Source organism: Lissotriton helveticus, chromosome 11 (assembly GCF_964261635.1).
Source record: "Lissotriton helveticus chromosome 11, aLisHel1.1, whole genome shotgun sequence".
Lineage (NCBI taxonomy): Eukaryota > Metazoa > Chordata > Amphibia > Caudata > Salamandridae > Lissotriton > Lissotriton helveticus.
The window spans coordinates 1106022030-1106035382 of NC_136072.1; the positions used below are offsets into that span (position 1 = coordinate 1106022030).

The 13353-nt window shown below is 43.1% G+C and overlaps 1 protein-coding gene across 6 annotated transcripts in view; it reads left to right on the forward strand.

Moving 5' to 3' along the window:
- The window catches only part of LOC144792652 (uncharacterized), a 546052-nt gene that overhangs the window by 326611 nt on the left and 206088 nt on the right, over positions 1-13353 (forward strand). For all 6 annotated transcript variants that reach the window (XR_013602588.1, XM_078667796.1, XM_078667797.1 and 3 more), the window contains exon 4: positions 6965-7105. Coding sequence is in view for 5 of the 6 variants with exons in the window: in XM_078667796.1 (XP_078523922.1) it covers positions 6965-7105 (141 nt within the window). In the remaining variant the exon portion in view is untranslated. The remainder of the gene's footprint in view (positions 1-6964; positions 7106-13353) is intronic.

The window sequence follows — 13353 nt, forward strand, 5'->3', positions numbered from 1 at the left end:
TCTTCTTCCACTGGTGCCTGGTTTGTTGGAACCAGCAATGAAGACTTTTTTGACGCCAGCGACTGTAGGATCAGGTCCCTCAAGGATTGCGAAAAAGTATAAGGCACCTGATCAAGACCCCATGTTCCTGCGCACAGATCCGCCACCAGATTCTCTTATAGTGGCTGCAGCCAGGAAGGCCCATTCGGCTACGTCTGTCTCGTCTGCCCCACCTGAGAAAGACAGTAAAAATATGGATTCCTTGGGCCGAAGGATGTGTAACACTGCTGGTTCGGTCATGAGAGTGGCCAGTGCTGCGGCTTTGCTGGGTCGCTATGATCGCCTTTTATGGGACTCTATGGCGAGGTTTGCAGACAAACTCCCAAAGGAAGATCAGAAAGATTTCCTGGAGATTGTGGAAGAAGGTGGTTTGGTGGCAAACCAAAGTATAAGTGCGGCTGCGGATTCGGCTGATCTGTCAGCTCACGGTTATGCACACGGCATATGCTCCAGAAGATCGGCTTGGCTGCGTCTCACGGGTCTTAAGCCAGATGCCCAAAGAAAGATAGTTAACCTACCCTTCAACGGGTCGACATTATTTGGATCTCATGCGGATGATGAGATGACCAAGATGAAGTCGGAGCTGGACACTCTGAAGACAGTGGGCCTGGAGAAGAAGAAAGACTTCCGCCAGCGTAATTTTCATTCTTATGACAAGAGGTCGTTCCAGCAACGTGGGCAATCGTCAAACTGGTTGTCGCAAAATCAAGGCCAGAACCAACAGAGGTCTCAATGTCAACAGTGCAGACCTGGGCGAGGCAGAGGAGGAAACAGACAACAGTCTTCTGCTGCAAAACAGCCTCAGAAGCAATGAGAAGAGACTTCCTCCGCAGCTGTTGTCCACTCCCGTAGGAGGAAGCATTGCGTTATACTTGGACGAGTGGAGAAGATTAACAAAGGACAGGTGGGTCATCGGATTATCCAAAATGGCTACCTCCTAAAATTCAAGAAACCTCCTCCCATTATCAATCCGAAGGTACTTTTTCATCACAATCTAAAGCTTTTGCAAAAAGAAGCAAACATCCTTCTGTGCAAGAAAGCAATAGAGAAAGTCCCTCGTCCACAGCGAAACCAAGGTCTGTACTCCTGGTTTTTCCTGGTGAAAAAGAAAGGTCCCAAAGCAGAATTCAGGCCCATACTGGATCTGAGACTGTTGAACAGGTTCATTCGAAAAGAAAAGTTTCGAATGTTAGCGCTCCATCAAATATTCCCTCAGTTACATCAAGGGGACTGGATGGGTTCCATCGACCTGAAGGATGCATATTTTCATGTTCCAATCTCCAAAAGACATCGCAGATTTCTCAGGTTTCAAGTGTCTGTTCATCACTACCAGTATGCAGTACTTCCATTCGGGCTGAAGTCAGCTCCCCGAACGTTTTCCAAGTGTATGGCGGTGGTTGCTGCCTTCCTTCGAAAGCAGATAATTTTCATTTATCCTTACTTGGACGACTGGCTCCTAAAGAGTTCGTCCCCATCTCTGTTGGAAGATCATCTGTCCATATGTCTTCATCTCATGCGCAAGTTGGGTCTCCATGTCAATGTAAAAAAATCAATTATGAATCCTACTCAGTGGATCCATTACCTGGGAGCTCTTCGGGACACAGAAAGAGAAAATGTGTGTCCTTCGGAGGAGAGGTGGTTATCAATCAGGTCGAAGTGTCAACTGCTTCGTCAATCCACTTATCCGACAGTTCGTCAAGTATCTTCTCTTCTGGGATCCATGGCATCGTGCATCTTCATAGTTCCAAACGCAAGGTTGCACATGCGTCCTCTACAACAGTGTCTATAGGATCAGTGGACTCAGAGGACGGGATGTTGGGAGGATCGAGTTCTTCTTCATCAGTCCGCCAAGGATTCCATCAGGTGGTGGATGAAGAGATCACATTTGAGGAGAGGTGTTCCGTTTCATCAAGACCCTCCGGTGCAGACTCTGATCACGGACGCTTCACTCCATGGTTGGGGTGCTCATATGGGCCCTCTGCAAGTACAAGGGCTATGGTCCCACTCAGAGAAGGGCTATCACATCAACCTGCTGGAGCTGCGGGCTGTTCATCTAGCCCTCAAGTCCCTGTTTCCATCATTCCAGTCTCGGTCCCTCCTGGTGCAAACAGACAATACGACGACAATGTAATATTTAAACAAGCAGGGGGGTACTCGGTCCAGGACTCTGTCCATAGAAGCCCAGACCATCTGGAACTGGTTACTGGCGAGAGACTTGTCGATAACAGCTGTACATCTGCCGAGAGTTCTCAACTCGCAAGCGGATTTCCTAAGCAGAGACTTCGTCGAGGCTCACGAATGGGTCCTCAACGAGGAAGTCACAAACAGTATTTTTTAGGCATGGGGAACACCAGATATCGATCTGTTCGCAGACGCGGAAAACGCAAAATGCCCCGTCTTCGCATCCAGGTTTCAGAGCGGGTCTCAGGGGAATGCCCTTTTGATAGACTGGTGTCAGAACTTACTGTACGCTTTTCCACCGACCCCGTTGATACCACCAGTAATCAACAGGATGTGCAGAACCGACTCCAGGATGATTTTGATTGCCCCAGAGTGGCCGCGCCAATGGTGGTTTCCTGATCTCCTTCAGTTGTCGAAAGTACCACACAGGAGATTGCCATGTCGCCCGGATCTTCTGTCCAAACAGAAGGGGAGAGTGTTCCACCCCAATCTGTCCTCCCTGCGCCTAGCAGCATGGCTCCTGAAGTCATCCAGTATGGACACTTGCAGTTGAATCCTGACTGTATGCACATCCTTAAGGAGGCGAAACGGCCTTCTACAAGGAAATCCTATGGATTTAAGTGGAAACGGTTTTACCTGTGGTTTGAGAGTAATGGATTTGATCCTATCCATGGTCAGGAACAGGTGATTTTTCCCTACGTCTTATATTTAGGAAGATCTTGTCTTCAATTTAATTCTATTAAAGTCCATCTGGCTGCGATCACAGCCTACAGAAAATCACCTACCCAGGTCTCCTTCGTTAGGATGCCTGTAGTAAAGGATTTTCTGGAAGGTTTGAGAAAGGTGTATCCGCCAGTCAGGTCTCCTTCTCCACCGTGGGAGCTTAATGTGGTGTTAACTAAGTTAATGGGTGCTCCTTTTGAGCCTATACATAAAAGTCTTCCTTGCAACACTTAACTTGGAAAGTAGCATTCCTGGTGGCTATTACTTCTGCTCGTAGAGTGAGCGAGATTCAGGCTCTGTGTTGCAAAGAACCGTTTACTGTGTTCCATTCTAATAGAGTGGTAGTGTCAGATTTTCATATTAATCAAGCCATAACCTTGCCTACCTTTTTTCCAAATCCTACTGGTCCTGCTGAAAGGGCTCTTCATTCCTTAGATCTGAAGAGAGTCCTTACGTTTTATTTAGATAGAACAAAGACTTTGAGACATTCAGACCGTTTGTTCATTAACTATGGTCCTGTTAATACAGGCTCTGCAGCATCTAAGAGGTCCATTGCTAGATGGATTGTTTCTTGTATCCTTCTAACTTATCAGTTGTCAAATAGGTCTTTGTCAGGAAGACCAGAGGGAAAGCTTCTACCATAGCTCTCCTTAGAAATGTTTCTATGGCAGAAATTTGTAAGGCAGCTACTTGGCGTTCAGTGCATACTTTTACTCGCCATTATTGCCTTGACTCAGACACACAGGCAGATGCACAGGTTGGGCAAGCATCTCTTAGAAATGTATTTGCTAATTCTACCTGAGATCTGTGTGTTACAGTTGTTGTTGTTTTTTTCTCTGTTCGCCCACGTTTTGTGGGTATGAGCTTGCTACTCTATTCAGTGCTTATGACTATTAATGAGTATTCCCTGGAAGAGAAGGATTAGTTACTTACCTGTAATCCTAGTTCTCTTCCAGGGGTATACTCATTAAAGTCATAAGCACCCTCCCGCCTCCCCGGGCGAGCAGTAGCTTTATGATGGTACTATTGTGTTTCTAGATGCAGATTCCTGCTAAGTTTACTGTACCGTACAAAAGAACTGACCTAACTGTCACCTGTGGTGCATGATGGGAACAGAGTTCCCCTGGAGGCCTTAAAGGCAAAGTGTTCAGATTCTCTGATGCCTTAAAGGCGAGGTGTCAGTCTGATTTTCTGTACAGAGATAGTTTTTCTGTATGCAGCCTTCTTAGGCTAATTGCCTTTTATTACAAATTCTTTGATGAAAATAAAAGTTTTTTTTGCTGATTATGGAATGCTTTTGAGGCTCATGCCTTTTTATTGCATTATTTATATGATTTATTTTCATACTGCAGAAAATATGTAATTATGGCTTTATAAGCCTATGGGTTATGTTGGGCTGCATTTTATTGGTTATACATATATATGTGTATAATTTGTTTAGTACTATGTACTACTATTATATATATTTACACATATATATATATATATATATATATATATTTTATTATATGTTCCAGGTTCCCGCTCATGGGCGGAGATTATTCAGTGCTTATGACTTTAATGAGTATACCCCTGGAAGAGAACTAGGATTACAGGTAAGTAACTAATCCTTCCTCGTTGCAGAAAAACTTAGCAAGGGGCATTTCTTGAAATCAAACACGATTAGTTTTGAACAGTACATAAAATGGTGCCCGACTAAAGAAAATAGCGTAGCAAAAGCTAACTTATGCATGACATTAAAGAGCATCAACAAGCATAATCCAACACTATTGGGTGCAGGGTCAAGACTGATTTGCATATCGCCGTGTTCAAACTGGAATGGCATTCATCCGCGTATCTTTGGCACGTACGCCCATTGCTGTGAGCCTACACATTTGACTTAGAAATAGCTTGCTTTATTTTCAGAACTAAAATTACCCCTGACAAAGGGCAACACCCAGCCCGAAATGCATTGGGGATATGGAATTGGATAAGATTAACTTGAACTTCATCATGTTTTGGCAAATGGAAGATTTTTTTGAAAACATATTCACTATGGATGATTGAATAAAAATCCTGTGGATAACAACTGATTAGTCGATGGCAATAAACTTTATTTTCAAGCTTTTTTCAATTGAATTTTTCTTTATGGATCAATGAATTCGAGAAGTCCAAACATATTGGACATTTAAGCTGTAAGTGAAAGGGCCATTTTCTCATGAGAGAAATGCTATTCATTTATACTTCCTCCACATGAGCCCATGAACAAGGCAGAGCAGTACATTTCCTACAAAATAGTTTTTCTCGTGGCCATAACTTCTGCCAGAAGTGCGAGTGGCCTTCACGCTCTATATTTGTAGGAACCATGGACCAGATGTAGGAAGCCTAATTCCGGTCGGTAACGGCCGAATTTACCGAATTTCGGCCGTTACCGACCAGAATTAGGCTTTTCAGATGTAGGTAGCCAAATTGTAGGATTCGGTAATTTACCGAATCGTAACTTAAGGAATCGGTAAATTACCGAATTCTTAACTTACCGATTCGGTAAATTACCGAATCCTTAATGTAGATAGCACTCAAGTGAGTGCTTTTTACATTTAAGGATTTGTTATTTACCACCAACTAATAGTTGGTGGTAAATTCCGAATGCCTTTTTAAAAAGCAATTTTGTGCTTTTTATTCAGTGCCCTCATGTATGTGTGCCACATGTGCACCCATGCACTATTCAGGGGTGCAACAGGGTGTCAATGTGACACTCTGCCACCCTTGAAAGGGTTCCCCCTATTACCGATTCGGTATTTACCGATTCGGTATTTACCGAATCGGTAATTCCCATTCATTCCTATGGGCCTCCAGGGAATAACTGAATCGGTACTTACCGATTCGGTAAATACCAAATCGGTAAATACAGATTCTTAATTACCGAATCTTACCGAAAAATGATCTAAATCCCATTTACCTATTCTTAAATACCGAATCGGTAAAATTCGGTATTTAAGAATAGGTAAATTGAGATTACCTACATCTGGCCCCATATCTTGTTTCCACTACACCAAATCAAAAAATTAATCTTAAACAGTCATTCCTGTTCAAAATAATTCCGATTTTCATGTCCCCCCCAAACAATTTCACTCCCAACTTTCTTTCCAGATCATTCTTCTCTGGCAGAAAGAGCTCTCCATACCCCAGAGGTAAAGAGCACTCCAAAATACTACTTGGACAGAACCAAAAATATTAGAAAAACAAAATAGCGGCTTAAACTACAAAGCAGTCTTATCTTGTATGGCTTCATCAAATCAATTCATAGGTAAATAGAATGTGCTTTTGGCATACCTGGGACAGAACTGTCCCAGATATACCAAAATCACATTCTACTGGGGAGGGGAGCACATGGAGAGTCAGCCCGCACTGCTTTGATTAGAAATATGCCAGATACAGAGATCTGCAGAGCAGCAAATTAGTATGGCAACACTTTCACCAAACATTACTGCATTGTCTTCTGGGCTGCTATTCTGGGAGATCTGGTTTCCTTGTGCAATTTTTTTGTCTAGATATACTTCCGTTTTATTCTCTCTCACATTTGCATACCTCCTCGGTTGCTATTCTACTTTTTTATGGATGTCATCGAGAATCCAATGACAGAGAAGGAAAAGTTACTTTCCTGTAATCCTAGTTGTAGGTCAAGGTATCCTCTCTGAATCCATTAACAACCTGTCTTTCCCAAATGGGATGGCAAAAAAATCGGTATAGAATGATCCTCCCACTCGTATTTCCTCCAGAACAAACTGCCTCACTGACCCAGCACTGCATAATGAAAAGGCTGGCTCCCGTAGAATTCCTAAAAAAATAGCACTATGTTTGTTTAGCCAAGTTGAAAAAGTGGTGTCCCAGGTATACTGCACATGCGTGGAGATATTCTACATTTTATAGACGCAGAGAGCATACCCAATACATAGGATTAGTGTTAAAGGTAAGTAATTTATCCTTGTAAATTCACCAGATTTTCATTTATGTGAAGCATTTCTGTGTTTTTTTCTGACAGGAGAACGAGAAGCCTCCGAAGAAGCCCCAGGTGCCTCTGGAAGAACCATCTGAACAATTAGAGAGCTGTGAATCTCCTCCACAGATGGAAACACAACCCGTGGTGAAAGAATGGGTGCTAGTGGAGAGGACACCCTTGCCAGTAAGTGACAATGCAACACTTCTATCTGTCTCCTGCAAGTAAGGAGGATTGGAACATCATAGCAAATACTTACCTTTAGCCAGTGCTTAATTTGTAAAGAATAAGTTCCGGTGCCCAAAATACTGCTCAAATATATATAATGTCAGAAGTGCTGAATCCCCAGGCTGTGTAGAGTTGAGGCAACCTCATGTCTCTTTAAACTACCGCCTGACCCCACCATCAACTTTATCTCACTCTTGCAGCTTCCCTTTCATTTTTACATTATTTGTTTGTTACTGTTTTTCCATCCTCCCTTCCTCCTTCTTTTGCTATTTTGTGTTTTTCTCTCTTATTTTTCGTCAAAGTCTGATGAGGAAAAGTTAGTGCCGGTCCACAAAAATGTGTGTGGTTGGGCCTCATCTGCAACCACCAGCTCAAATTAAGTACTGCCTATTGTGTGAAGAAACTTACTTTTTGGATGACCACTGTACAAATAACGTATGGAATCCTGGTGCTGGCTCTATAAGACAGTTGCCTACAGGCACTGTGAAACTCCAGCCCAAACGTGTGTGTCATGTCAGCATGTCTATAAATAATTCTAATCTTCTCCACTCCACTCTAATCCACTTCAATTCACTCAACTCCACGCCACTCTACTCCATGCCACTCCACTATATGACACTCCACTCTACGGCACTGTACTCTACGACTCTCATATCCACTCTGTGCCACTCTACTCCACTCTGTGACACTCCACTCTATGCCATTCCACTCTATGACACACCATGCCACTAACTTTTAGCCAAGCTGAACAGCAGCTAAACTGGTGTACAACGTGGCTAAAACACATTGCCAAGCCATTGGGAAGACCGATTGGCTTTTCTAATGCTTGATTATCTGGCTGCCCCCTTGTGTCTTATGTTTGTGTGTCTATTACATTGTGTGCACAATATTGTGCGATGTTCTCTTCCTCAGCTGTCCCTTAAGATGGTAGGATCATTTGTTTGTTCAAAAAACAAAACCTTAACAATTCACTGAAAACCCCAAAAGGTTAAAGTAAACTTATAGTCAACTTTAACCTTTAAGAGTGTCTGAGTGGCTCATTGGGAGTGAGTGCACGAGTGTCTGAGTGGGTACATAAGTATCTGAGTGGGCATGTGAGTGGGTGTGTAAGTCTCTGAGTGGATCTGTGAGTGGGTGCCAGAGTGTCTGAGAATGTTTGTGAGTTGATGGATAAGTCTCTGGATGAGTGAGTTTGGGCATGAGTGTCTGAGTAGGTCGTGAGTCTCTGAGTGGGTGAGTGAGTGTCTTAGTGGGTCATTGAGTGGGTGTGAGAGTGTCTGGGTGGGTTTACAAGTGCCTCCAGGAGTGTGTGAGCCAGTATGTGAGTGAGTGCACGAGTGTCTGAATGCATCTGTGAGTGGGTGTGTGAGCCTCTGAGTGGGTCTATGAGTGGGTACATGAGTCTGTGAGTGGGTGTGTGAACCTCTGTGTGTGGCTGTGGGTTGTTGTGTGAGTCTCTGAGTATGTCTGTGAGTGGACGTGAGAGAGTATGAGTTGATCTGTAAGTGGGTGCATGAGTGTCTGAGCCTGTGAGTGGGCACGAGAGTGTCCGAGTACATCTGTGAGTGGGTGCATGAGTGTCTGAGTGGGTCTATGAGTACGTGTTAGAGTAGGCCTGTGAGTGGGTGTGTGAGTGTTTGAGTGGGTGTGAGAGTATCTGAGTGGGTTTGCAAGTGCCTCCATGAGTGTGTGAGTCAGTGTGTGAGTAAGTGCATGAGTGTTTGAATACATCTGTGAGTGGGTACATAAGTATCTGAGTGGGCCTGTGAGTGGGTGTGTGAGTCTCTGAGTGGATCTGTGAGTGGGTGCCAGAGTGTCTGAGAATATTTGTGAGTTGATGGATAAGTCTCTGGATGAGTGAGTGGGGGCAGGAGTGTCTGAGTAGGTCGGTGAGTCTCTGAGTGGGTGAGTGAGTGTCTTAGTGGGTCATTGAGTGGGTGTGAGAGTGTCCGGGTGGGTTTACAAGTGCCTCCAGGAGTGTGTGAGTCAGTATGTGAGTGAGTGAACGAGTGTCTGAATGCATCTGTGAGTGGGTGTGTGAGCCTCCGAGTGGGTCTATGAGTGGGTACAGGCATCTCTGAGTGGGTCTGTAAGTGGGTGTGTGAACCTCTGTGTGTGGCTGTGAGTTGTATGAGTCTCTGAGTAGGTCTGTGAGTGGACGTGAGAGAGTATGAGTTGATCTGTAAGTGGTTGCAGGAGTGTCTGAGCCTGGAGTGGGCACAAGAGTGTATGAGTACATCTGTGAGTGGGTGCATGAGTGTCTGAGTGGGTCTATGAGTACGTGTTAAGGGTGTCTGAGTAGGTTTGTGAGTGGGTGTGAGAGTGTCTGAGTGGGTTTTGAAGTGCCTCCATGAGTGTGTGAGTCAGTGTGTGAGTGAGTGTATGAGGGTTTGAATGAATCTGTGAGTGGGTGCGTGAGCCTGTGAGTGGGTTCATGAGTCTGTGAGTGGGTCTGTGAGTTTGCATCAAAAAATAAATAGATTAAATCAAAAAAACAATTAATTCGAAGAACGTGTTTCATTTCTGTTCTTCTTGTGATTATCATAAAAAACAAATAAATCTCAGTACTGGCAAATGTAGTTGTTTTTATTACTATAGGCTTGGCCTTACTGTGAATAAGCCAAACCCTTCTTTTGTATACGATATTTCTAGCGGGAGCAGTCCCGCGAGGTACGTAGGACGAGACAGATCGTCTGATCACTCTTGAATTTACTTTCCCCAACCTCCTAGGGGCCTCTACCAGATAAACTGCGGTTTATCTTCCAGGATCTCACGCCCTGAGGCACTGTGTATCTGAACACCAACAGGATAGACAGAAGTTGAATGAGATAACACGGTTGCACTTTCTTAAAATCTTTCCTTTCTACTTTTTCCAACTTCATTCCTTGCACACATCACAATAATCACACTGGGCGGGAGAGTCACTGACATTATTATATAATGTCAGAGAATGAAACTTTCGCCTACAGCGAAGACCACATACAGAAATTAATTAGCAACCCCCCACTCTTCAGTTCGGCGGCGCTAAGCTCTACCGCTAAAATCAACAACGAGTCTGAAAAACTGATCAGATTGAAAAAGAAACAAATACGAACAGATTTACACGGACATTACTTAATACAACATCTACGTGCAGGTACAATTCCCAATGGACTGATAATACGTAATGTGCCAGTGATTTTCACCGAGGACCCAACCTACAAAAAAGGATACAGTTTCATAGAAACCAAGTGCAGCAGAGACCTCATGGTCCTGACTGTGGAGACAGCACAACGACTTTCTATGGATCAACTCTTGGAAATAGAGAAATTGGAATCAGAAATCAAAACAAACCAACTCATTACAGATTCAAAAGCTCTATTAGACAAAGTGGACAAAGACATCCTAGAATTTAAAGATTACACAATAAATCAGAAAGAAACTAAATTCGAAAAGGACAAAAAAAGTTTCTCTTTAGAAAAGGCATACCCTTATCTACAACAGGACTTTTACTCAAGAACTGAATCAAGACGCTACCTGACAGATCATCAAGGTAGATCAAGACAAAACTTTATTACCTTTTCTGATACATCATCGGCATCAAGTGGCAGCGATACAGATAATAGTACTAACAGGACTGGATTCAATAGACGAGGGAATTTCCAACAAAACTTCCAGTCAAATCCACAAGCACAACAACAGCCTTTTTTAGGGAGAGGCCAACAAAAAACACGTGGGAAAGCAAGATTCAACGACCCCCCATGGGAGATATCAACAAGAACACGGACATACAGAAATTAAATGTAACATCGATACATAATCTATCATCCAAAGTTCTAACAACAACAGAATTAAGTGCATTAGAGAAAGGACTCTCTTTTGTGCCTACAAGACCAAAAAACTTTGTACTATTGAAAACAGAATTCATCAATTTCTGTCGCAAGATCAGACTAACAACCTTTTTCTCAGGCCAACAACCATTAGAAAGTATGGAAACTACGGGTCTTAAAAAACCTTCAACTTTTTGCCCACCAACTAACAAGATACCAAAGGAGGTGGTCACTTTTGAAAAGACAATTTTATCTGCAATAAACACACAAGAAAAGAAAAAACAAGGCTATTTTAAGTATAATATAACAAAATTGCAAAAAGAAGCGCTTGTGACGTTAAAAAATGACCACTCAATAGTCATAAAGCAAGCAGGCAAAGGTGGCTCTATAGTGATATGGGGCACTACAGAATACTTAAGATGAGTGTGTTACGTGATACGTAAGCACATCCCTGTATAGTGGGCACACTTATGGAGTTCAGGATAGCTGACTCAAAAGAAAGTTCAATGATGAGAATAACTGGAGAGTCCACACGAAAGTGTTATCATAGGGTTAATTTATGATAGTTCATAAGTTCTTATGTTGGGAGCGTTACATCACGCAAAATAATTGAATGCAATCAAACGAAGTATCTCAAAATGTGCTCCAATGCATTTCGGACTATGGAAAGTCCTTTGTCAAGGAGCGCTGCGGAGGGATACAAAAATGCAACTTAGATCAACGATGCTAGGCGGTGAGAATCAAAATATAACAAGCAATGTGAAGTAACATGCATGTTCAGATAAGTCAGTGAGTTCAAAACGGTGTCACCCGTGTCATGCGAATGAGAATAGTAAAATTAAAAAAAGTGCGGAAATCAAAAATGTATAAAGGGTTCCTTGGAGGGGACCGGTGAACGGTGCGGTTAAAAACAGGAGCATAACGGAGGGTAAGCCGTGCGGGTACAAGCAAAACGGGTTGTGAAAACAAGTGAAACAGGTCTCACGTTAACGCACTCGGCAGAAGGCTCACATCAGTGCTGCAAAACAGGAGGGAGGATTAAGCAATGTGACAAATGCGTGAAGCATGAAATCAAACAGAACGCTGAACGGCAAGCGGTGACAAGTAACTTACTGTGGAGAGGTTCACGAGGTGGACCGAGTATCACGAACTTCGCGGAGTTACTGCGGAGTTCGCTAGGAGGGTGGATGGTGTTGAAATAGTGAAAGGACACCAAAGTGAAAGGTAGTGAGGGCGGCCATCTTAAAGTGGAGTGTGGTGACTAGACAAGTATATATACAGAACAAAGTACATGGCATCAAAGCAAAACAATTACAGGTAACAACTGAGTTCGGTTCGGTCATTGAGGCCAAAAGGTTTCAGAGACTGAAGTCTATAAATCCATGAGGTTTCTCGTTGTAAGAGGGTCTTGTTGTTGTCCCTGCCCTCAGTGTGGGTGACCATTTCTAATACCAGGTATTTCAGTTGTGCCACACTGTGGTGGGCTTCATTGAAATGAACAGCCACATTTGATTTAGAATTCTTTGTCCTGATATTGGACTTATGTTCGTTGAGTCTGATTTTTATTTTTCTACTGGTTTTTCCCACGTAGGACTTTCCGCATGGGCATTTGAGCAGATAAATTAAATTAGATGAATCACATGTGGCGTCTACATTGAGGTTGATCTTAAAGCCTCTCATAGGGTGGTTTACAGTGTTGCCTGCAATGACATTGTTGCAGTTGCTACAATGGTAACAAGGGCGGGTGCCCGTGTGATGAGTTTTCGTCGCTGTAGGTTTAGATAATATTTCCTTAATGTTCATCGGTCTACTGTACGCGAAAATGGGAGGTTCTTTGAACAAATCGCCAAAGTCTGGTTCCGATGATAAGATACGCCAGTGTTTTAGGATGGTTTTTTTGTAGATCTTACTTGAGGTGGAGTATCTGGAGACCAGTGCCATTCTGGAGGTTGAATCCTTCTTTTTGTTTTTTAAAGTTTCTGACCGTGGAATCAATTTGACTTTTTCTTGGGCTTCTTTAATGACGTCATGTGGATACCCTCTGGTTGAGAATCTCCTAGCCATTGATTGAAGTTGAGAGTCTCTTTTGTCCTCATTGGATACAATTCGGGTGACTCTGAGCATCTGGCTAAATGGTAAATGTCTCTTTAGGGAATCCTGGTGAAAGCTGCTATACAAAAGGGTGTTATTGCGGTCGGTTGGCTTTCGATAGAGATCTGTCTCAATGCCCTCAGGGGTAATTTTCACTGATACGTCTAAGAACGTGATTTCTTTATCAGAGATGCTCCAAGTCAGTTCAATCCGGTCATCTTTAAGGTTTAAAGCATGTAGTGCTGATTCCAAATGGTCACGGGGACCTTTCCAAATGAAAAATAGGTCGTCTATATAACGTGCGTA